Here is a 25,000-nt window from a genome sequence, read left to right as displayed (position 1 = left end):
GTCAACAATTCAACGCCTGAATTGATACGTAATAATGTTACGATAAGACTCCGATATGTGTGTGTAGATAACTTAAGATAACCTGAAAGAATGAAAGGTCACATGTGGGAAGAGCTGCAAAGACTTTCCTATCGTGAATACATTTGAATGTTTTAATAATTCAGAAGTATTTCAAGCAGGATGCCAAACATCTTGGTTACAGCTTCTCAAATATATATGAACGAGAGCCCGACCGATAAATCAGCCAGCTGATAATATCCGCCGCTATTAGCATATCAAGTGGCTATTAGTATGGGTTGGGTTTATCGCAGATAAGTGCCGATATTAGAGCCCGAGCGATAAATCAGCCAGCCGAGAATATCGGCTAATATTAGCACATCGAGTGACTATCGGTATCTGCTAATTTTAGCCCCCTCCTTTACCTGAGTTTCATTGTATTAAACTACAAGTTCTCCTTATGGCTGTCACCAGCAGAGGGCGCTATATGGATTAGAGCGATCATTATCAGTCCCCAGAGTGTCATGCGGTGATGCACAAGTGTTTGATTCCTGCGTTTGAGAGATCGACGCACTAAATGTGTATTATATCTATCCATCTGTACAGATCGTTATTGGATTTTTTATTCTCCCCAATGTCGTTATCGGGCCCAAAATCCCATATCGGGGTCGTGGGGCATACAAAAAGATCTAATTCATTTATTTTTCATTTAAATTGGAGAGTTAAGTTACATACATTTCATTAAATATTTGAAATATTTAACACGAGAAACCAAAGGCAAATTTTATATTTTGGATGTTTGAGTAATTTTAGGTGTCATGTAACTATATAGTGCTTAAAAACACTGAGTATAACGGAGATTATCACCACATGAGATGTCTTTTAGTTGCCTCATACCTCGCCTGCAGCGACACAGCGTCTGACGCAGCACACCAGATTAGCACAGGCTGAATTAGACGAGTGTGTGTTTGAGTGTCGGGGAGGAAATAATGGGATCGGGAGAGGAGATCAAGAGATTTAGTGGAGGGGACGTTTAAACGGAGCCTTCTTTAGCCAATCACTGAAAGCTGCTTCATTATCACGGGATGACATGTCATTCACAGATACACGGACGGAGGTTGAGGACCTGCATTTCCATAAAGATTACAGACGAAGCAGCGTTTATTTACACCACAAAGACAGCTCCAACCTCTGACATGAATACAAAGTAACCGCATGAATAACGCTCATACATCGCACTAAATAAGAGAAACACTTACCGTATCTCTGACGTTAAAGATAATATGTTTAACAGTATTTTAAACCGACAAACATCAGATACTAACAATAACAAAAGTCTCCGTTTGTCTTTCTTGATGCTGCTCTGAAGACAAACTTCAACCAACGCATCGTGTCGTACATCCCCGAGTTCAGCAGCTGTTTTCAGTTTTAATAAGTAAATTTCATTCTTTTAAAATCAGTGTCAAACACCATGATCGGCTTTTCTTTTTTTTAATCAATGCTTCTCCTGCGTTGCTGCGTGCACAAGAGTAGCAAAAATAGAGGCGGAACAGTGAGTGGAAACGTAGCCACCAGTAACGAAAGAATCATTGAACTTTCCATAAGCACGAGTGTCTGCTTCAAAGCCACACAGAAAGAATCTGTTCTGCTCATCTTTGATGGGTTAGTTGAATGTCTGTTTTAGTTAGCAGAAGGGGCACGGCTCCTCCAGCCTGGACTCTGGGATTTTGGCTTCACTTTTGTGCAACGGGAGGCGGTAAACACATGTTGTCAATGTATATATATACAGTCAATGCTGCAGCCACTTAACAAGCTTGAGTGAAAACTGACAATTCCTTTTTCTGTTCTTTTATTACCTAACAGCCCACAACACCGCAGCTCTTTGCACAAATATGGAGATGCACTCAGACAAACTCCAGATGCTGAGGTTTTTTTTAAAAGCTGAATACAGAAAACTCTGATTGGTCTGCCAAGGCCACTCTGTTCCGACAGACTTGAGCAAAACACAGCTGAGTGTCCCTGGTAAATTATGACTGTACTTCTGTAAGGGGCTCCAGAGAAAGCGTAATGCGTCATGCTGAAGCAGAACAGTGAAGTACAGGTTACAGAAACCACCGCACCTGCAATTGAATTAAAATCCATTCAACCTGCGAGGCACAAATGAGATGAAAAGGCTGAGTAAAATGCTTTCCTGGAAGCGATTGAACAAACTTGGAAAGAAAATGTTGCATGAATTATAAATGAAACGGTCCCACACTGGGTCTCTAAGAGGGCTATCCATCATAAAGATTACCCCGTGCACAATGTGGGCTACTAAACACTGCTGTATAATTTTTACATTAGCTCTACTTTTTAACTTCTCCCATCTGCTCAGTTTACTGAAATGATTTTAATAATTTAAAAAACCCTCTGATAGTTAAGATGTTAAACGATCACATAAAACAACATTCCTAAAAGCTTCACTGGGAAGAATTAAGTTGTGCAAAGAAAGACGGAATCAAAAACAAACTGGCCTGGTTTTTGGTGAAAGAATATCCTATGAGCGAGTTGCAATTTTTTCGACTGTATTCAAGTCACATACAGAAGAAAAAAAAAAAGAGTTTTCAGTTCATCTTTAATACCACAAAAGTGCAGTTTAAGGTGAAATGAGATATGAATTGGACTGGAGTTTGCTGCCAGGAGGAGAGATGAGCTGTGACTCTATATGACCCAAAGAGAGGAGCCTCCTGTGGGGAAGAGGAGCCAGCAGACGGGGGAGACAGACCTTCCCCCGGGGGAAACAGAGGTACAACAGAGAAGCAGCCGGGGAATAAATGGAAAGCAGAAAACAGTCACAGAAGAGACTGAACAAAAAGGGAGTGGAGTAGAATACTAAAACGCAGAGTTTAAGGCAATATTCAGCACTGAAACAAGGACATAAAAACACAATACCCCCCAAGGCAAAACCTTTGCAGAGTTACTGATTTAGTCTTTCAATTAGAATATCTTTTAACCTTGTTTTTCTTGTTGTAAAAGCTTAGTTGTTTTAGCATTTAGTTCCTCATAAATCATCATTTTGACGCTGCTGCATAAACTATATAACATCAGATTACTGTGAAGTCAGTGACAGTCAGACTAAGAAGTCATGTGATCTGAAGACCTCCATATATGGTCATGTCTGAGTCTCAGTGAAGCGCCCTTAACGGACACCTGAAACAACCCACACACCTGTGCTGAAGCCAAACCCAAGGTGCGGCTGAGTGTGATGTAAACAGCGTGCGTCTGATGATAGCGTTGCTGCACCGACTGAAAAACCGACTTCAAGTCTTAACAGGCCGCTCTCCGCACACGCCTACACTGAGCTGAGCTCGAGGCGGGTTTAAGCAGGACACGTCCACGTAATCCAGAGGCGAGGGGAGAGAGAAGACAAATACAACACTTCTGTCCACACTTCAGCCTGCACAGAGTTTGTGTTCGACGGGCTATAATTACTCTCGGATCACTTCAGTGTTGAGTTGCCTCGTTATTCAATCGTAAATCCAATCCTCATGGCGCTTTCCCAAATACCACCGCTGCTTAAATATATCATGATTAACCCGGCTCAAAAAGCCACTTCATTTCATCCAAAAGCTCTTTTATCATTGTCATGTTTTTTTTTCATAATGTCTCATCTAATCCGCTTCCTTTCTCGAAATCCGACCACTTAACAACGGATGCAACAAAATCAGTGAGAATGATTCACGAAGACAACAGGAAATCAATCGGAAGTATCTGAAATGCATTAAGCACCGTTGCTACAACCCGCTTAGGGTTGGGTGCAATTGATGTTTGAGAGGATGTACCAGGGAGGGTTGTTAGCATGTGTTATGTAGTGAACAAGACATCTGATTGACGGATTGGAGGCAGCGCTGTGGAATGAAATATAATGTCCAAAAAAAACAGCGTTTAGATTAACAAACGAGATCTAGAAGGGCAGACAATAGATTATTTGTCAGTGTTGTAATAAATTGCCAAAAGATATTATAGACTGAAGTACGTTCTTAAGAAAACAGTCTATTCGACCAACGTCTTAATGTCAATGTGACGTTTTTCTGGTTTCTAAATCTTCTTACGTCTCCTCGATCGCAGTAAACTAAATATCTTTAGGACGTTCAGGATCACATTTTGAGCTTTGGTTAACACTTGTTGACAGTTTAAAGGCTTTATATGCGATGTTTTGATCCAGCAGATGTCGCCCTTGAGCTCCAGCATGAAACCAAAACAACTCGCGCTGCATTGTTGTGTTAGCATGCTAATGCTAGCGATCTTTATTATGCTCGTATCTTCACACTGCATGTAAATTTACCTGAAATGAGCGTGATCTAGAAACACAGTTAAGCAGTGAGTACAGTATGTTATTCTTCTTTTCTCTAGTCCCTCAATTAAACAACTTTTATACACGAGGGGAGGAGTCAGCCGGCCGTCCGGGCGATGTAAACAAAGTGAAGATAGGACTCTGAAAACTCTGAAAACATCACAGACAGTGGGACTCGGGTGTTACACCCATTGTAGACAGTCATGACTCACAGAGTTATTTTCAGATACGTGATTTATATTACATTTAAGTGTGAAAAATCACATATAAAGCCTTTGATGAAGGAAATAAACAACATACTAACTGTCAATGAAATGAATCCTCTGTTTCAGCTCCTAAGAGGTTTTTTTTAAAAGCTTTTGCAGCTTCTCACTCGTCTCTCAAAGACATCAACAGCAGACTGCTAAACCTAGTGGTGTGTCCTTTTGATTAATATAAAGTCTAAAACCGTGAATATAAAGGGCATGACTCTTCACTGACCTGAGGAATGAGGATTTAAAGATAAACTTGCAGAGGATTTAGACAGTATTATTTGGGAGAGTGCATCAAATGAAGTTTTCATTTTGCTCGCTGCTTTTCAATCCCTCCGATGTGCGCTGTACATGTGCAATGAGATAAGAGAAGAGAAGCAGCCAAATCTCCAGCATTGCTTTGATGGAACAGTACATACAGTATGAAAGTGTCATAATGCCGCTCTGACATGCTCTAGGGGAAACCCTTCTGAGCCTCATTACAGAAGCACAGATGGAGAGACGAGACAGGAGGGCATCGATAACCGACTGAGTCAGAGGCCGACAGAGATAACATCCTGTCATCATCCATTCCCCTTTACACTCTCGGAAAATCAGATCTGTGATCAGAAAAGATGACACACAGAGGAAAAGTTGAAAGGCAAGCGTAGACTTACTGAGCAGAGAAAGCAATAAAGGAAGTCAAAGTGTAGCACGGGCAAAAATGTTCTTCATTAAGACGGCATGCAGGGAAAGGGTTAAATAGGTAGAATCAAGTGTCAAAGAAGGATAGTCTCACAAATACTAGAACAGACTAGACTGGAACAATCATACCAGCAGATTTAAGTTATGAGTCACCAATCAAAAATACAAGGATGCTGATGCTTACAATGTAGGTTCCAGATCCTAGATTAGCAAATTAGCACGGTACAGTTTGCTATGTGGCACTAAGGGAATGTCATTGGTTTTCAGGTATTTGTTCATAAACTGGAGTTGGTAAAATTCTGACCTGACGAGTCCGTGATCGACAAAGTTTCAACAATTCATCCTGAGCAAATAATGGTGAAGAAAAATAAGAGTATAAATGTTGTGATGGTCCAGATGGAAGGTCAAGAATTGGACAAAGTGATCAGGGATCCTTCTCTTTATCATACAGGTCTATGCCAAATTATCTGGACATATTGTGATATTTCAGGATATTCTTTGAGGACCTGTTTGTGAAACTACAGGAAAAAGTCAGCAAACATAGAGGTGTCCATCCTCTTAAGAGCGCTAATGTTTGTACAAAATGTCATGGCAATCAATCTTAGAATCATCAAGTGACCAACAATCCCTTCAGGTGCACTTTGATAATGTGGTCACAGATGTAGTGTTCTTTGCGTTGTAATGTTTTTTCCCCGACACCCACCTAAGCCGCATTATGAACAAATCAAGATCTTCCCGATGCAAACAGGATATTACAGTTCGTCTCCCGCTCCGCCTCTCCGCAGCCTTTTCAAAGAACATAATATATTTTAAAGCATTGTGCTGAAACTATCTGAGCAGAAGAGTCCCTGAGATTAGATTTGAAATAATAACACCGAATGACGCACAACATTCAAACATTCACTCTGCGGCTGCAAATCTTTTCAGGCCTTATCTGTTTGTCATTATTGAACGAATGTCTTAGAATGATAACTGATGAAAAAACAGGCTATATTTAGAGAGCCACATTCAAGTGTATTTCCTTTTTCATAAAGGTGTGAGGGGAGAGGGAAGAGGGGAGCATCTGAGCGCTGTAGTGTGTTGTTGTGGTGCGGGTCGAAGTAAACTTTTGAGAAGCTGTTTTTCCAGTCCATTTTGCAGCAAAAAAATAAGAGGATAGAAGAAGAAGAACTCACAACACTGTGGGGAGACAGTCTGCGACATCGCTGCTTTAACACCACAAAAGTGAAACTAGGGAATACAGTGAATCAATGAATCACACTCCAGCAAAAACGAGAGTGAATATTGTGTTAAAAATCAATGAACTGTTGGCAATGCAATGACTTTCAAAGGAGCCCAGCATCAGCTAATGACTTGGTATAACAACACCTACACATACGGACAAAATGCACACACACACACACACACACACACACACACACACACACACACACACACACACACACACACACTGTACACATAGCTTTAAAACAGCACAATATGTACGCCAGCTATCTGTACCTCACTTGTATATGACCTGCTTTTTTCACACCCACCACACAGTTTTATAGTCAATGAAAAAAAAAAAAGTTGTAATCCCTCCTCTCCTCTTGTAATCTGAGATTTTAATCTCCGCTTTCAAGAGCAAAGATTACCCAGCAGCCCTTGCTCCCATTCAAGCAAGGGCATCCTGCTGGGTAGGATACCCAGCAGGATGAACGAGGAGAATACAGATGTGTGAGGTTGTAATCTTCAGACGCAGACAGAAATAGTAAAAAAAGGGGATTAAGAGGGAGGAGAGGAGGAAGTGATGAAGACGCAGAGTGACATAAGAAGAAGAAAGAAAGAGAGAGAGAGAGAGGAAATCCAGGCTGCTGCAACAAGTCGAGGTCAGTGTTTGAACTCCACAGGTGGACCAAGCAGAATCAGTTATAAAACACAGACGATTCAAACGAGTGGAAGTCACAGTTCAATTTGTGGCCTTTAAAGGTCCTTATAGAATTTTTTGGAGCTGATTCCAGCTGTCGTTGGGCGAGAGGCGGCGTACACCCTGGACTGTTCGCCTGTCAATCACAGCGCTGACATATAGAGACAGACAACCAGCCACACTCACAGTCACACCTACGGGCAATTTAGAGTCACCAATTAACAGTAATAAACAGGCATGTCTTTGGACTGTGGGAGGAAGCCGGAGTACCCGCAGAGAACCCACGCATGCACAGGGAGAAACATGCAAACGCCACACAGAGAGGCTCCTGTCAGACGGGGATTCAAACCAGGAAACCTTCTCGCTGTGACAACTGCAACACCGTGCAGCCCTGAAGGAAAAAACATACAGTGACAAATCCCTCCTGAATGCATGCAGAATCCAGCAGTGTAAGGAACGAGGACATATAGTACTAAAACACGCTCATGCAGACACACTGTACACTCATCCGCTCTGTATTTAGAAACCCAATATATCATAGGAAACAGCCAGGCTGCATTCAACACCTCTACAGAGAGACGCTCCATTTTTGGCTGCATAATTCAGAACATAGCAGTAGCACCACTCTGCTCTCCAAACACACACACACACACACACACACACACATACACACACACACCAACGTACTCACTAGAGCCTAGTTCACTGAAATGTTGGCAAGAGCACAAACCAGAGTTATGGTGATAGTAACTCTGAAATGTATCCACGCAGTCTGAATGACCTGCTTTCTCTTCTGTCAACACACCAACACATGCAAACGCTCCATGTGGATTACATAACGGTGACCCGGCAGGTGTGTGTGCAGCAGGAAATATTTGTTTTTATTTTACTCTAAAGATGAAACAATTATTCAATAACTATTCTGAACAATCCAAATAAAGACAGATTTTTCAGACAACGGCGGCAAAAGTTCTTCAAAATCAGCGAGTGAAGAGGTGAATAATCACTGGGTTTTCTCTGCCTGCAATGATGGGGAGTTGAGTCTCATGGGGGTTTAGGCTGTTTTTGCCACTTCAAATTTCACCCAGAAAAACACACATGTAAAAAGATGTGAGGTGAAGCGATAAATATTGAGTATCTTTGGCCAGTTTTGGAAATTAGTCCACAAACTTGCAAACTTCTAACAGCAGATAAGAGAAAGAATCTGGTCTTCCTCTTCCATCTAACAAAATCAACATCTGCTACAATTCTACAATTCACTTAGCAGACGCTTTTATCCAAAGCGACGTACATCAGAGAGTAAGAACAACACAAGCAAGGATCTAGAAAAAAGGGAACAATGTCAGTAAGAGCAAACGATCAGCTTTGAGTGTGATTGGACACACAGGTGCTGACAGGAAGTGACCAGAGGCAAAGCACAACATTGAGGGCAGTTCTTGAGAGCTCTAATCAGTATAGAAACCATCTTATAAGTCGTCGTTATCAAACAAAAACCATCGTCATTACCATCATCATCATCAATAATATGGAGACCATCATCATTAAGTTAGTAGGTATTCATGAAAGAGCTGGGTCTTTAGCTTTTTCTTAAAGGTGCAGAGGGACTCTGCAGATCGCTCATACTGTTGATAGAACTTGAGCTGTTAAACCCTTTGCAAAAGTCATACAGACATAATATATAATTTCAGAGCTAGCTACAACAACACAGCAAGTTACTGTATTCTGCACACGTTAGCTGGCTTTCTGACACGCAGAGAGTAAGAGACAGTTTTCGAGAGCCATCACACCGGCTCAAAAACAGTCATTCTCACACCTCTCCTGCTATTAAATCTAACATCACAACAACAGCATGTGTGCAAAAACAGAAACTGAAATGGCTGTTTTGCATTTACAGAGCCAGAGAATTGTTACACTGGATGTTTCTCCATATAACACAAACACTGAGGACTGTGGGATATTGCCGGAATTTGTCAACAGGTGTTGGATTACAAGCACTATATTTACTAAACCAGTGCGCTGATTTAAAAACCCAAAGATAGACGTCGAAGGAAGTCATCGACTATATTTGTCTGCTGATAGCAAACCCAATGTCTTCATCTCCTGAGAAGCTCGAGCTGAGCTACAATATGTCACAGTGTTGTGAGAACTCATCAGATGTTTGAAGCCGTACTGTTGAGTTCGAGCACTTCAAAAAATAATACGCTGAAGAGGTTGAACCAGATGTAGGGAGCCAGCGTCATCCAGCTGCTCTGAAGAGTGTTATAATTGGCAGTGAATCAGATTTACACAATATGACTCGAGGGGGAAAAAAACAGCTGTGTGTGTGTGTGTGTAGGATCATTTTAATGGGCAGAGTATTTGTGTGTTGGTTAATCCACACCGTGTTACTCACACACCCGGCATCGCTGCTGATGTGTGTCTATATTCACTGTCAGCTTAACCCACTCAATCCCTTTAATCCAGAGCAGCGAGAGAAAGAGGGAGCCGAGGTATAAACCTGTGTACCTACTACATGTGCGAGATGTCTCCATCATTCACACGTCACAGAGCGTTTCTGTTTTCACACTCCTCACGCGCTCGCTCACATCTTCCCTCATTTTCAGAAGTTTCAGCAGCAGTTTATTTCTGCACACGACACAGATTCCACCGGTTGCCGGGACAACGGACGTGATTGAATGGGCATGGACTCGCACCTCGTCGTAACGGCCAATGAGGCGAGGAGGGTGAAAAAAACAGTCAATCAGCCCCCCCCCCCCCCCCCCCCATTCAACAACATTCACTGCTCCCATTCTGTTCTCTCTCTCTCTCAATGGGCCAAACAAAGGCCACGGCTGAGCTCATCACTGAGATTTGTGGTGCTGATGGGGGGGACACTGTGTGTGTGTGTGTGTGTGTGTGTGTGTGTATGTGTGTGTGTGTGTGCGTCGTCCACAACTAAAAGGTTTCCTGTATCCTAGAGCAAAAGAGCACAACAAAAACAGCTTTGTCTTGACCTGTCGATTACGAACAAATGTTTCACTTTCTGGCTTTATTTTTCCATCTTCCTTCTAAAATATAATCTACTGCACTTTAATATTCTAATGCTACTTATAACAGAACTGTCTCTATGCATTATTCTTAGCCAAAAACATTGCAATATACATACAAACTCTACAATCTAGGATTTTATTAGCTTGGATGATTTTAAAACCAGGTCTGAGGATCATTTGTGAATGTACAAGGTTTTTTTCCGCTGAAATCTAATTAATTGTGTGATGAAATGTTCAGCTTGTTATTGTCTGTTTTTGTTCTTTGAGTGAAACTTGTTATCACTGTGGTCTTAGCAAGGACTCCCTTTTATTACAGACTTTGTTTTCAGCGAAATGAAGGTTAATAAAGTCTTTATATCCACTTTGACATTTCTGTACTTTTGTCCTTCTGCTGCTGCTAATGCTACAAAAGAAAAAAAGTCCCCCTCATGATCATCAATCAAGGCTTATCTCATCTTACGGTGTCTTGTTCATGAGAGGACACTGATCATTTAAATGACGCTTCATTTGTCATGTCTCTAAAATGAGCCACTATGAGATAAGAAAAAGAAGAGTAGCACTGCGAGTAGAAGGATTACGTTCATTTCAAGACTTGGCGTCACTACAATCATTCATTGGTATTTCCTTCTGCAAGTTTTTTTTTTTATTTTAATTTTAATTTTCAATTTTTAATTTTTAATTTTTAATTTTTAATTTTAATTTTCATTTTCATTTGGATAAAATCCCAGCTAAGGTTTGATTTGTCACACAAAAACTAAAAAATACTCATTTACTATTTGAAATGACAAAGAAAAGCAACAAATTCTTCCAGTTGATTTCAGGAGAATATGATGTTGTTGGTTAAAATCGGTACTGGATAATCAGCGTAGTTTTCTGTCGATTAACTCATCTAACAGCCAAACAACAAATTGATTCACAAAGACAATTTTTCGATCCAAGTCGACTCTTCATCATGTGCTCCGGATCATCAATACTGCAGAGAATTACAATGGACCCCGAAGGCAAAGTCGGTGAACTAAACAAGCATGGGTAGAAACCTTCCTACTCATCTCTTTTGTTCACAAACAGGGAAGCACTCTCTTTATGTTCTTCTTCATTTTCACTTTTGTTAAATCACCGGCGACTACACACACACACCACAAATAAAAAAGAGAAATGATGTAAGGAGACTGTGAGTGCTCTCCTGATATGAGGACTGAGAGGACTTGTGCTCCTGCAGGATCATAAGAGACTAAATATAAAAGTGACGAGTGGATCCTGTTCCTGCCTTTGTTTTGTGTTTGGCAGCAGCGTTAGAGCTGCAAACGACTTTGTTTTCTATAGCTGACGGATCCCTCGATTAACTATCAGTCTCAAGGCGATCACAGTTTCCTAGAACCAAGGATGACTTCTTTAAATGCCTTTCTTTGTCCACCGAACAACAATCCAAACCAACAAAGATTCACAGTTCACATGGACAGAATAGCAAACAAAGTCTTGCACTATAGAAGCTGGAGACCTGAAGAAGATTCAGCATCTTTCTTCGATAATTGACTGAAAGCTGCGTTAATAATCTGAAAGCTAAAGGAACATTTTTTAAATCATTTCGTTTGAGTATCATTGTATTACACTCGACACTGTGATGAACGTTCATGCACAGTAACTTTCCAGTCAAGTGACTTTGAGGATCAACTCATTAAATGTGTATATCTATCTGTCTTTACAGGTTGAAGATAGAGCTAAGAAAGATATCGGCCGATATATTGGGATCAGATTTTTTCTCTCTCCAATATCGGTATCGACCCAAAAATCCCATATCAGTCAGGATCTATAAAACAGAATACTAGTGGTTCAAAATGCCACAGGACAAAAGGATTTGAATCTTTTTTTTTTGCAGTTTGGAGTTTGTCAGTGGTGAGATAAAAACCACTGCACAGAAAGAACATTATTCAACACACTTTTGGACAAACAATACCACAACTTCCATTCATGAGGGGAAAATAAAGGATGTGATGCGTGGTGATGAATGCCTTCTTTATTTCTGAAGTATTTCTCAGACAAAACCAACCCAAACGTGACTTGACTGATGGCTGGTGTATGCTATTTCAGTATAAATCTCTCTGCCAAGAAAGGGGAACCAGACCTTGAGAAAAACAGTCCCCTGTTTATTGACATCTAAAGAAGAAGAAGAAGAAGAAGAAGAAGAAAAATGGTAGAAAGAAACACTGCTGCCCAGAGGGAATACTGTCAGGATCGCAGAGGAGGAAACACACCCGCATGCAGCTTCCTCGAGATCAAAAACAATCGCACACACGTGCACAGAAACACCAAGCTCTGAAAGTGATCTAATGAAAGCAAAAGAAAAGCTCCTCGCTTCATTAATAATACACTGTACACACACAGACACACACTGTTCAGGCTCACATAAACACTTGAGCGCTGACTGACCTTTAAGATCCATCCATAGGGATATTTCCATAAACCAAGTCAACCACAGTCCTCCTACCCGCCTGAACAAATCAGTTTCCACGCTGATGTTAGTCCTGTTATTGCACCTATGAGTCCTTCAGAGGAACATGACTGGATATATTTCTCTCTAGTTCACACAGGGTTATTTATGTTCCTGAACAAGATTTTAACTGTTGCGTTAAACTATATTATTCAACAAACAGACTTTATATATTTTAGATTTTATCTCAAAACACACTTCACCATGTTTTTCTAACACTAATATGTGTCCCTAGTCGTCCACAACCCCCGCCCCGATTATTAGAAAAGTCCGTCCTCTCTGTCTTCTGTCTGCTCCACTTTTCAGAAAAATGTGTGCTCAAACAGGCCGTTTGGAGGTTTTCCCTTTGTGACATCATAAAGGGCAGCAGCCCCTCCCACCGCTAGGTGTTTGTTCTGGTCTCTGACTCCGCCTTCTACCCATAAACAATAGGGCGTGAAGCGAGAAAGCCCGAGACACCCGAGCCCTTCCAGAGAGGGGGCGTGGTCAGACACAGCTCATTTACATATTTAAAGGTACAGACACAGAAACAGCCTGTTCTGAGCAGGGCTGAAATAGAGGGGTTTATAGACATGATCAAATACAGGATCAGAGTGGATTTAGAACAAGAAACTTCACACACATGTTTTGAAGAGCTCCGAGACTTATTTAAACTGGTTGAAGAGGAGGAGAATATGTGACCTTTAAAATGTCCTTGTTAATTGTTTAGCACCAATACACCAAGTCAAATTCCTTGTATGTGTAAATGTACTTGGCAATAAACCCAGATTCTGATTCTGATTCTGATACTCTGGTAAATGTTTGTTTTCTTAATTCAATTGATAAATTAATAAAGCAATTAAAAAAAATCAAATTAAACAGCGTGCACTTAGAGGCTGTATAATATTTAACAGATGATGACAGAATGATTTTCTGCAGAAGAGCAACAAAATCGTATTTCATTTCGAGTCCAAGTTTGAAACCAGCTGAGAATCACGAGAACCCTGGGTTAATAAAATCTAATTAAATTCCACCAGTTAAGAGAAAAGCGAATGTTACTGCAGACAACGATACTGTTATTTTCTCCCAGCTTCAACAGTGAACTATCTCTTCTCCCTCTTAAAGACTTTCCAGCCACTGTCGCTACATCCTTCCAGAGCAACTAGTGCTGAGGCGCCCTTAAGCAAGGCTCCTCATTCACGCTGCACCATCAGCAGTAATCTACATGTTTGTACTGGGCAGCTGCCTCCCAGGTGTGTTTATGTGAAGCCAAACACCCTCAGTCAACACTTCAATAAGCATCCCCTGAGTGTTGTCAAATAAAGGTTTAACAAGCCAAGACTGAACGGTCAGCCCGAGGTCGCTGGACATCTCATAAAAGTGTCATGAGATGAAAAACGCCTCCTCGTGTTATCTTGTGTACCTGAGCGTGCAGACAGCAGGACAATGTAGCGCACAGTTGTGCACGTGGGAGTAAACTGGCAGACAGTGTTTTTGTTCACATATCTCTAAAGAATTGTGGCAAGACAATTATATTCAAATCAAGTCGAGCTGCAGGAGGAAAGTGCCATCTTAAAGCGATTTTTTAAAAATAAGGCTAAGTCAAGACAACTGAAGGGCGATACAAAAAGCCTGCACAGCTTGTCGTCCTCCTTTAAATGCCGTCATATAACTCTTAACTGAGGAAGTATGTTCAGTATGTCAGTTTGCGAGCCCCCCCCCCCTGTAACTGGGTCAGAGAAGAATCTGTTTTTCTGTAATGACATGTCATGTTATTTAAACCAGGGAGGCTCATATTGTATGACCATTTACCCTTTTCCAACAGGGAACTCTAAAATGCAACAGGAACTTAAACACAAGTTGAAAAAGCATCACCCTGCCTCTCCCCCCACTCACTCTGTGTTCATACCCACATCCACCTCTTGTGACTTTATATTATGACAGACACTCGGATGAACCAGCTCGACCGTGCACCGTGTTCGCCTTAGGGCGCACATACTGCTTTGCAAACAGTCTGCAAACATGATGCATAGATGAAAGGATGATAGACGGGTCTCTGAGCGCGGCGTCTAAATGAATTAAATCACCATGACAAGTTCAACGTCTGGCCAGGGAAGGATTTTTTAAGAAGCACCCAATCCATCTCCACCAAACTCCATTACAAAATCTGTCACTTTAACCCCCCCCCCCCCCCCCCCCCCCCCCGCAGTGCAGCCATGACAGTACAGTAGTGTAACATGATATAGGCGCTCTCTCCTGACCGCTTACCGCAGTGCACTTTGGCAGAGCACATTTTTGTGGGATTAAGAAGACAGTAAGAGATCAGCTGTAAGGATGGGGAATTAAAGGGGCAATGCACAAAGTTTGGTATCGCATCTGGGACTTGAGCTTGTAAAGCGCTTTTCTAGTCAAAGCGCTTTTACACCGCAGGTCACGCCTACACATTCACACACTGATGGCAGAGGTTGCTATGCAGAAGTGACTAATCCCATTCATACGAAGCAGCGGGAGCAATTCGAGAGGTTAAGTGTCTTGCCCAAGGACACATCGGACATGTTGCTTGCAGGAGCTGGGGATCGTACCCTCGACCTGAGTCAGCTGTAAGGATGGGAAATTTAAAGGGACAATGCTCAAAGTTAAGTTAGGTTAGGTTCGGTACGCATCGATTATTGCAACTCTCTACTGGCAGGTCTTCCTACATGCACCATCAAACCTCTGCAGATGGTACAAAATGCAGCAGCACGACTCGTCTTCAACCTTCCTAAAAGAGCACGTGTCACTCCGCTGTTGGCTCCAAGTTACTGCTCGCATCAAATTTAAAACTCTGCTGCTCGCTTACAAAACAGCGACAAAAACGTCTCCTCCTTACTTTAACTCTCTCATCCAGGTCTACACTCCCTCCCGCCCCACTACGCTCTGCCAATGAAAGGCGTCTGATCCAACCTTCACAACAGGGTCCTAAGTCTCTGACTAGACTCTTCTCCTCTGTCGCCCCCCGGTGGTGGAATGAGTCCCTCTGCACCTTTAAGAAAAAGCTAAAGACCCAGCTCTTTCATGAATACCTACTAACTTAATGATGATGGTCTCCATATTATTGATGATGATGGTTGTGACGATGGTTTTTGTTTGATAACGACGACTTATAAGATGGTTTCTATACTGATTAGAGCTCTCAAGAACTGCCCTCAATGTTGTGCTTTGCCTCTGGTCACTTCCTGTCAGCACCTGTGTGTCCAATCAGACTCAAAGCTGATCGTTTGCTCTTACTGACATTGTTCCCTTTTTTCTAGATCCTTGCTTGTGTTGTTCTTACTCTCTGATGTACGTCGCTTTGGATAAAAGTGTCTGCTAAGTGAATTGTAGAATTGTAGGTTAGGTTCTGTACATACATATTTATATATATATATATATATATATATATCTACTGTACATATATTCTAGTTTTATTTACATTTTTGGTTGTTAATTGCATCTAATCTGTTGTTACTTTTTTTTTAATCTTATCTTCTATACTATTTTTTATTTTTTGCATTGTTAAGGAGAGCTTGGAACACAAAAATGTCATTTCCAGCTATATGACTGCTTTGCCTGTTATTGTTGTGCATTTGACTAAAAATTAAGATAACTTGAGGTATCGCAACCTGTGCCGAAATGTGGACCGGCTCCGAAAGAGTCACCAGGAATGTATAAGTATGTCCTCCCGTCGCGGACACTCCCAATTTCAAAACAATCAAAACATAAATGAATAATTTTCATATGGAGTCTGGCACGTTGGTGTGTGCAACAGAAGCAACAAATAGGACCTGTCTTGACTCGTCGGTGGAAAGCGGTTTGACAGCTGCACATCACATGAATGATGTCCACTTATTTATGATGACAGAACTAAATAAAAAGCACGTTTTTAACTTTGATTTAAACGACTTTTCAACCCTCTCGGTGTCTTTAAACTGGACATTTAACGCCTCGACGCGGATAGATATTACACAATGTAACTGGATATGTTACTGAGGTAGGTAATGTAACGTTAGCGCAAATAAAACGTGTATTTACCATTTTATTTCTGCAGCTGGTGTGTCCCTGCTTCTGTTAAACTTTTCTCCGCAGCAGCTCCGGACATAATCTCTGGACTCAAACCGGATCCCCCGTTTCGTTGTCCCGGAGAGGAAAGTTGACCGTTGACATCGTCGGTGTAACTGGTGCCATCACGGCGGCTCCTCCGCTTTCCGCCGCTCCGTTATTAGAGAACCGGTCCGACCGACGGGAGAGCGACTCGTTCCACCCAGCCAGCCCGCCGCGGTAATCCCTCTAAAACCCAGCAGAGCCAGGGAAACACAATGTGTGATTACGCCCCGCCCACCGAGTCTACACAGAGGGAGGGGCTGCGTGGGATATCGAATACACCCACATGAATATATACATGAGAGCAGAAGGGCCAAATTAAATCGTTCAATTTTACAAGTTTCTGCTCTTTTTAAGTGAATTTATGTACCAAGATTTTTAAAAAACTTTTTTTTTTCAAATAAAAGTGAAGCACAGAAGCTTGAATTTAGGAAAAGTACAGAAGTATTTCAAGCCAGGTAGTTTTTAAAGGCTTTATATACGATTAAATGTAATAGAAATCAAGTATATCCTTTGAGAGACGAGTGAGAAGCTGCAAAAGGTTTTTAAAAAAAAAACCTCTTAGGAGCTGCAACAAAGGATTCATTTCATTGACAGGTAGTATGTTGTTTTTTTCCTTCATTAAGCAATTATACATTTGTTTGTTAAAGGCTTTATATTTGATTTTTCACACTTAAATGTAATAGAAATCAAGTATTTGAAAATAACTCTGTGAGTCATGACTGTCTACAATGGGTGTAACACCCGAGTCCCACTGTCTGTGATGTTTTCAGAGTTTTCAGAGTCCTATCTTCACTTTGTTTACATCGCCCGGACGGCCGGCTGACTCCTCCCCTCGCGAATAAAAGTTCATTGAGGGACTAGAGAAAAGAAGAATAACATACTGTACTCACTGCTTAACTGTGTTTCTAGATCACGCTCATTTCAGGTAAATTTACATGCAGTGTGAAGATACGAGCGTGATAAAGATCGCTAGCATTAGCATGCTAACACAACAATGCAGCGCGAGTTGTTTTGGTTTCATGCTGGTGCTCAAAAATCAAAAAATCGCATATAAAGCCTTTAAGTGAATTTATGTACCAAGATTTTTTTTTTTTAATTTTTTTTTACAAATAAAAGTGAAGCGCAGAAGCTTGAATTTAGATAAAGTACAGAAATATTTCAAGTCAGGTAGCTTACATGTTGTTATGAATGCCCCCTAATAATGTCATATTATTCTCCACAGTAACTTAAATAAATAATAATAAACATTACTAACTCACTATTGTGCAAGAAGAACTGATGTTTAATCTATGGCGGAAGTTAAGCTAATTATAATTCAGTTTTATTCGGTGTAATCTACTTAAAAATACATGAAATTTATAGGCACTAGTGTTGGATTAAACTGACAAGAAAATTGTTATTACTATCACAATTTAACAATATTTACCTTTTAAATACAGAGAGGTGGAAGTAAGTAAAATGTAATAAAATCAAAGCTCTTTAAAGCTCCTGTGAGGCGTTTTAAGCTGTTTATGAAATTAATACTGATGCCTCTAAATGACCTACAAAAGCAAACCAGAGCATCAAGAAGAAGATTAATTATTCCCATACAGTTATATAATATGCTTCTGTCACTCGTGCAGCGGGGTAGGTGCAGGACGAGGATTAACAGCAGGCTGCTTAGAAAACCTTTTTCTGTATTTATTTGTTGATTGTCGAGAGTTACTCGAGATCTTTTGTCAGAAAACATGACTTATACATTTACACAACAAGATCAGGGAAGAGGTAAATCATCCCACTTTCGTCCACAAGGGGGGCGCCAAAACGGGCACAAACTAAAAGTTACTCACAGGACCTTTAAGTCAAAAGATTCTTCAGGCTTTCTGATATTATTTGTCATATACTCATCAATTCTTCTTTTTGCTTGAGTCATCATTTCATGCCGAGGTTGTAATGACTTAATGTTTAAAGTTAACACACATAGTCGCCTTGATAATTAGACAGCTGATACATGCTGACCGCCTCATCTCAAGTGAAAGGACGGATGAATTACCCCACAAAGGTCTGGGGAATGAGTCATGAATGATTTAAAGGCGCAGCAGGTCTCTGACGGTACACTGATAAAGAAACCAATTAGCGAGGTTAGTGGCCTTGTTATGTGATCCGGGGCCTGCTCATCGTTTATTATCTGGGCTTGCATTATGTATTCATCCTTACAATTAATGTCTGCTCTTTCACCCGCCATCCTAAATAACACATGCATACTGACGGGGGTTTTTATCTCTGTCTTACTCCTGTCATTCCTCTCCCGTGTCCTGAAACAAATCGACCTGAAGGCCTCTTTGCGAGGACGGCAGTGAGTCAGCCACCTGTTAATCACCGTGACGACTGTGCATGCTGACAGCTTTGGACACTCTGCGACCTGGTGATTCAGCCTGCGGGACGCAGAACCTGCAGGGCACGAGCTCTGTAATCTAAATTTGAATCCGATCCATACTGATGCAATCATATCATTCCATGAATGCGTGTGTGCGTACTCAGAAAGATCCTTGCACAGCTTTTGGGATGGATTCACAATAAATCATTTTGCAGCGATCAATCCAAATAACCTAATAAACTTCCAGTCCATTTCCCCTGGGTATTGATTTATAGTATCCATGTCTGTACGTGTGAAATAGAGATAGGAGGCATGGAGTTAAATGTGACATTTAATTAGGTTCAGATCCTGCTCGCTCTGTACTTTAGCATTGATTTTCTTTTTTTTTTGCAGTGAGGGCATTGGCTGTGAGCTCACTGGAAACAACTTTAGCCTTATGTAAATGCCATTAAGAGCGGATGCCTAATGGGTTTTGCAGCACTATTACATGTGTGAGTCCGTCAGAGCAACAGCAGAGATATTTTTGGCTTTTCTCTCTCTCTGCTTGCTTTGATTCACTGCAACAAAAAAAAAATGTCAGAGATAACAACACACACTGCCATTGCAATTCTTCCTCTAAATGTCACCACATTTGACTTTTAATAAGTGCAATGAAGTTCAGAATCCCATTCGCTGTCTAGCGGAGAGATGCTGTGTATTATTTCTGATCTGGAGAGGATGAATGTAAAAAAATTCATTGACATAAAAAGGGCATAAAACCCATGCGTGCGTGCGTCAAGGATTGAAGGATTTGCGTGCATGCATAAAATTCACTCTGTTAATCACAAGATGCTATTGTTCCCCTTCCCCACCAGCGATGTTTGTGTTCTTTATGGGCTTCCTGCGGCACTTCCTGTCTCCATCTCAGCTGTGACATCAGTCTGACCTCCCTCACGCTGGAGACTTCAGGAACACCGATCCAGGTCAGGAGCAATTTCTTTTTTGGGGGGGGGGGGTTGGGGGGGGGGGGGGGGGGGGGGGGGGGGGGTTGGGCTGCGGGCTGTTTAGTCGACGGGCGAGGAGCGGTACACGTTCCTGTGAGGCTGTTGGAGGGACTCTGGTACACGATGGAGGGATTCTGGAATTTTTCTTTAGGTCAGGGAATCAGAATGTTCCTGTGGGGATATAGAATGTTTAGGGAGGAAATTGGAACATTCTGGAGGGTGTTCTGGAATGTTTTAGTTCAGGGTGGTTCAGGATGCGTGGAATGTTCCTTTTGGGATTCTAGAATTTGTGGAAGGTATCAAGTTTTTCTGCGGGGAATGTTAAGGTCAAGGGGGTCAAAACATAAGCTGTTTCAACAAATACACAAAACTAGAGATGTGCACATTCAGTCGACTTATCCGGTCGTTATGCCTAAACGGCAATGTAGTCAGCTGCCACTAGCCTGAGCTGTAGTCACACAGACTCCGGTAAAGGAGCCTACTCTCCCCACTCTACAACCAGGATGTAAACAAGCTCAGTGAACATACAGAATCTCGCAGGGGACGTGTTTTGATCTAGTTAGTCTACTCCCAGTTACTGCTCGCATCAAATTCAAAACTCTGCTGCTCGCTTACAAAACAGCGACAAAAACGTCTCCTCCTTACTTTAACTCTGTCATCCAGGTCTACACTCCCTCCCGCCCACTACGCTCTGCCAATGAAAGGCGTCTGATCCAACCTTCACAACAGGGTCCTAAGTCTCTGACTAGACTCTTCTCCTCTGTCGCCCCCCGGTGGTGGAATGAACTTCCAAACTCCATGTGATCTGCAGAGTCCCTCTGCACCTTTAAGAAAAAGCTAAAGACCCAGCTCTTTCATGAATACCTACTAACTTAATGATGATGGTCTCCATATTATTGATGATGATGATGATGGTAATGACGATGGTTTTTGTTTGATAACGACGACTTATAAGATGGTTTCTATACTGATTAGAGCTCTCAAGAACTGCCCTCAATGTTGTGATTTGCCTCTGGTCACTTCCTGTCAGCACCTGTGTGTCCAATCAGACTCAAAGCTGATCGTTTGCTCTTACTGACATTGTTCCCTTTTTTCTAGATCCTTGCTTGTGTTGTTCTTACTCTCTGATGTACGTCGCTTTGGATAAAAGCGTCTGCTAAGTGAATTGTAGAATCTAGAAAACGTATACAGTATGTAGGCTGTTCCAGGTTAAACTGGCATATCGATAATCTCGTTAAGCGCAGGCATGTGGATGTTAACCTGCAGGTATAGGACCAAAGGATGCCAGGGGTAGCTCTGCTAACATTAGCCGCACTCAGTGATCAAATAACAAAAGGAGAATTTAACACAGCAATCCTCTATGTCGGTGCTGTGTTTTCTTTAATTACGAGCACCTTCAATGTTATTGTTTTTAACTTCCACGGCACTGAAACTAAAGTATATGCTAGTTTCAGTTTCCACAACTCAACGACGTTCCTGAGATTGAAAATGTCAGATGCAGACAGAGAGAGAGGGACAGAGAGAGAGACAGAGAGAGAGAGAGAGAGAGAGAGACCAGATTGTGAGAGCTAATTGTCACACAGCTGTCTTAATCCAGCCGGGTCATGACTGCGCCTCTGAGTCAGACAGGAAGGGAAACTCCAGAGCAGACTGTGTGTTCAGACGTGTCTCTGTGGGAAGAAGCATCTCTTTCTCTTCCACATTCTCGCACCATAACACTAGCTACTCAGGACACAGACACACGCCGTATATTCGATATAAGACTATCAAACCGACAGATGGTATGGAGATTAAACCCTGAGGAGGTCATGTGCAATTAATCCTACCTCCATGTTTATACACAGTGGATGTTTGTGTGAGTGCTAATGCTATTAAATGACATATAACATGCAAAGAAAAGGACATTATGTGGAGAGAATTACTTTAGGTATTTGAGTATTTCACAGTTATGACTCCCGCTTAATGTCTTTATGATATCACTGAGGCTCTAAAATGTGCATTTAGTTTTGCATTCAGTTGGGTGAATTTTAGCCTACATCCAGATGAGCGCAGATACAAAATCTGTGACCCAATGCTGTGGGCAGGCATCTGTTGGGTATGATGTCATCTGTCATCCTAAGTGCCATGTAGGGCGAAGACAGAATCAGCATCAGCCCGGTCAGAGTCAACTGAACAAGGGACACGCTTGCACATACTCATGCACGTCCCCTTGGCCCTGTAATTGGAGCAGTGAAGTTGTGGTGTATTATTTTTTATTGCATAACCTCCACAGAAGCTCAACAGAAGAAAAAAAGGATCCCTCCTTCACGGCTGTGTGCTCTGACACTCTTTTATTAAAGCCGTCAACCTCCGGCTCACTTTTTTTTTTATTTATTTTTTTTATTACGTCAGCGCTTTAGTGCCAGCAATTTCATTTCCTTCATGATGTGTCTCCTTCTCAGACGATAGTGTCCCTGCCTCTCTCTCTCACCTCACTGCTTGTACATCTCCCTTACTTTAACTTACTGCTGCACCTTTAAAAGCTCTGCATGCATTTCATATACAAGCACGCCTTTGAAACACCGCAGCCCTGCTTCAATCAACCACAGCTCATGATCTGTGTCGCTCACAGTTTCATCCTGAAATAAAAAAGTGTAATCCCCCTGGATGACGCTGCCAAAAAAAGACGGATTTGACAGCGAGGGCAGTTTGAACTACATTGATGTTTTTTTCCCCACTTTGCAGCGATTGATGCTGATAAGCCCCATTAGGCGCTGTAGCGGACGAGTAATGATGCTTGCTCGCAGACAAACGTGTTGCAGGAGAGAGGTTACAAGGGCATGAGGGCGGCTGCTGCTGCTGCTGCTGCTTGGCAATGGGTACGGCGACTAATCAGGCCGAGCATCCACATATATCACCAGAGACAAGCACAGGGAACAGGGTCTGACGTGTTTTTATCAAACACACTGCAGCTGCAGGGTCAGGGTCCCTGATACCAAGGCCTGCAGACTGATGGCACATTTCTAATTATATGAGGTTTTTAAACTCTTTCTGTCTCTAATGTAAGAAATTAATTGTCCTATTTTCTTTCAACATGCGAAATTGGTAGCATAAAATCCAAATAACCTTTCTTCTTCTTTTGTCGTTTATTAGAAGTGGCAACCAGCCGAGGTGCATTACCACCATGTACTGTGTTAGAGACGTAATAAACTTCCCCACTAGTGCACTAGCCGTGACATTGGAAACACGTCCTTTAAAATTTAAGCACTTTTTTTTTCTCCCTGGCACACATCCAAGACCCACTGAAAATGGTTCTACGACCCACTTTTGTGTCCCAGCCCACCAGTTGAGAACCGAGGGTTTAAACTAAAATGATACATGTTGTATTATTTTTATGTTTGGTAACTCGTTTATAACAAGATTAAGTTTGAACCGATGAGGATCTTTTCATTCCCTCTCTGTTATTTCTTTCTCTTGCTCTCTTTGCTTCTCTCTCGACCTCGAAAGCATCTCAGAGAAACAGAGAAAAAGAAGAAGCTCCCCTCCTGCCCTGTTGCCCCCTCCTCCTTATGCTCCTTTCAGCTTTTAAAATAGAATCTCTTCGGGGAGGGTTAAGGTTCCCTGCTTTTCCAGAACTATCTTTTGTCCGAGCCTAGCAGGGGAACTAAATCAATGGGGCACATGAATGGACAAGCTGAGAATGAAAAAAAAAACACAGGGTTGGTCGTTTCTGAAGGGACTCTGGCGGGTAAATTAAAGTCTGTCTTCAGTCGATAGATGCGTTACTGTCAGAGATAATCACACGGTCAATAGTTCACAAACCCAGATGCGTTTTTATTGCATACAGTTCTTTAAGAGTATAAGACACGGGGAAAGAAAACAACATGGCATATATTTGGAAATGAAGCAGATGGTCTTCTGAGTAGGCAGAACAGAGAGGGGGGTATTTATGTGGTCAGGAGGGGACGCTGGTATTAACTCCACTATTGGAGACTAATAATAAACAGAAAGGATATTTTGGGCTGTGTTGGCTTTCCCTTTTTTTTTCTTAAAAACTCACAAATGGTGAACTTTTTTACAGGCTGGTTGGAGTGTTTTAAACGCTTTATATGTGATTTTTGATCCAGCAGATGTCGCCCTTGAGCACCAGCATGAAACCAAAACAACTCGCGCTGCATTGTTGTGTTAGCATGCTAATGCTAACGATCTTTATTACGCTCGTATCTTCACACTGCATGTAAATTTACCTGAAATGAGCGTGATCTAGAAACACAGTTAAGCAGTGAGTACAGTATGTTATTCTTCTTTTCTCTAGTCCCGCAATTAAACAACTTTTATACACGAGGGGAGGAGTCAGCCGGCCGTCCGGGCGATGTAAACAAAGTGAAGATAGGACTCTGAAAACTCTGAAAACATCACAGACAGTGGGACTCGGGTGTTACACCCATTGTAGACAGTCATGACTCACAGAGTTATTTTCAGAGGATATACTTGATTTATATATTTAAGTGTGAAACATCTCATATAAGGACTTTAAATCTTACTACATATTTAAACATCGCACAAAAAGTAAGGACATTTGTGTTTGGTAGATTATTTCTTTGTTGTAACAATGCTTCTTGGCAATAAAGCCTGCTTATTTCCCTTTTTAAATGGTGCCACATTTGTAAGTGACATGCATTTGTGGGATGAGCAGCAGAGTTGAGTATGTGAGTTGCGCCCATGAAAAACTTGCCAAATCTTCTCTGCCAATGCCAAACAATCCCTTCAGCTGTCTTATTCAATAAAGGCAAAATGGCCCAATTTCCCCCCCCCTGCACACTGAGTTGTTGATACCAACATAATTTTCTTACATGATGTTTAAAGTTACAGTTTTGCTGCAAATACTTTTGA

At 41.6% G+C, this 25,000-nt stretch overlaps 1 protein-coding gene across 2 annotated transcripts in view; it reads right to left on the bottom strand.

The window, feature by feature from the left end:
- The window catches only part of tmcc3 (transmembrane and coiled-coil domain family 3), a 44,098-nt gene that overhangs the window by 14,115 nt on the left and 4,983 nt on the right, over window positions 1-25,000 (bottom strand). The window contains exon 2 of one of the 2 annotated variants that reach the window (XM_061029464.1): window positions 16,718-16,972. The exons of the other annotated variant lie outside the window; for it this stretch is intronic. Coding sequence (XP_060885447.1) covers window positions 16,718-16,720 — 3 coding nt within the window. The 5' untranslated portion in view covers window positions 16,721-16,972. The remainder of the gene's footprint in view (window positions 1-16,717; window positions 16,973-25,000) is intronic. 2 annotated transcript variants of the gene reach the window in all.

The sequence above is a fragment of the Labrus mixtus genome, chromosome 22 (assembly GCF_963584025.1).
Source record: "Labrus mixtus chromosome 22, fLabMix1.1, whole genome shotgun sequence".
Classification (NCBI taxonomy): Eukaryota; Metazoa; Chordata; class Actinopteri; order Labriformes; family Labridae; genus Labrus; species Labrus mixtus.
Note: the sequence above shows the minus strand (reverse complement) of the source record. Positions and strands in the feature narration are given on the sequence as shown.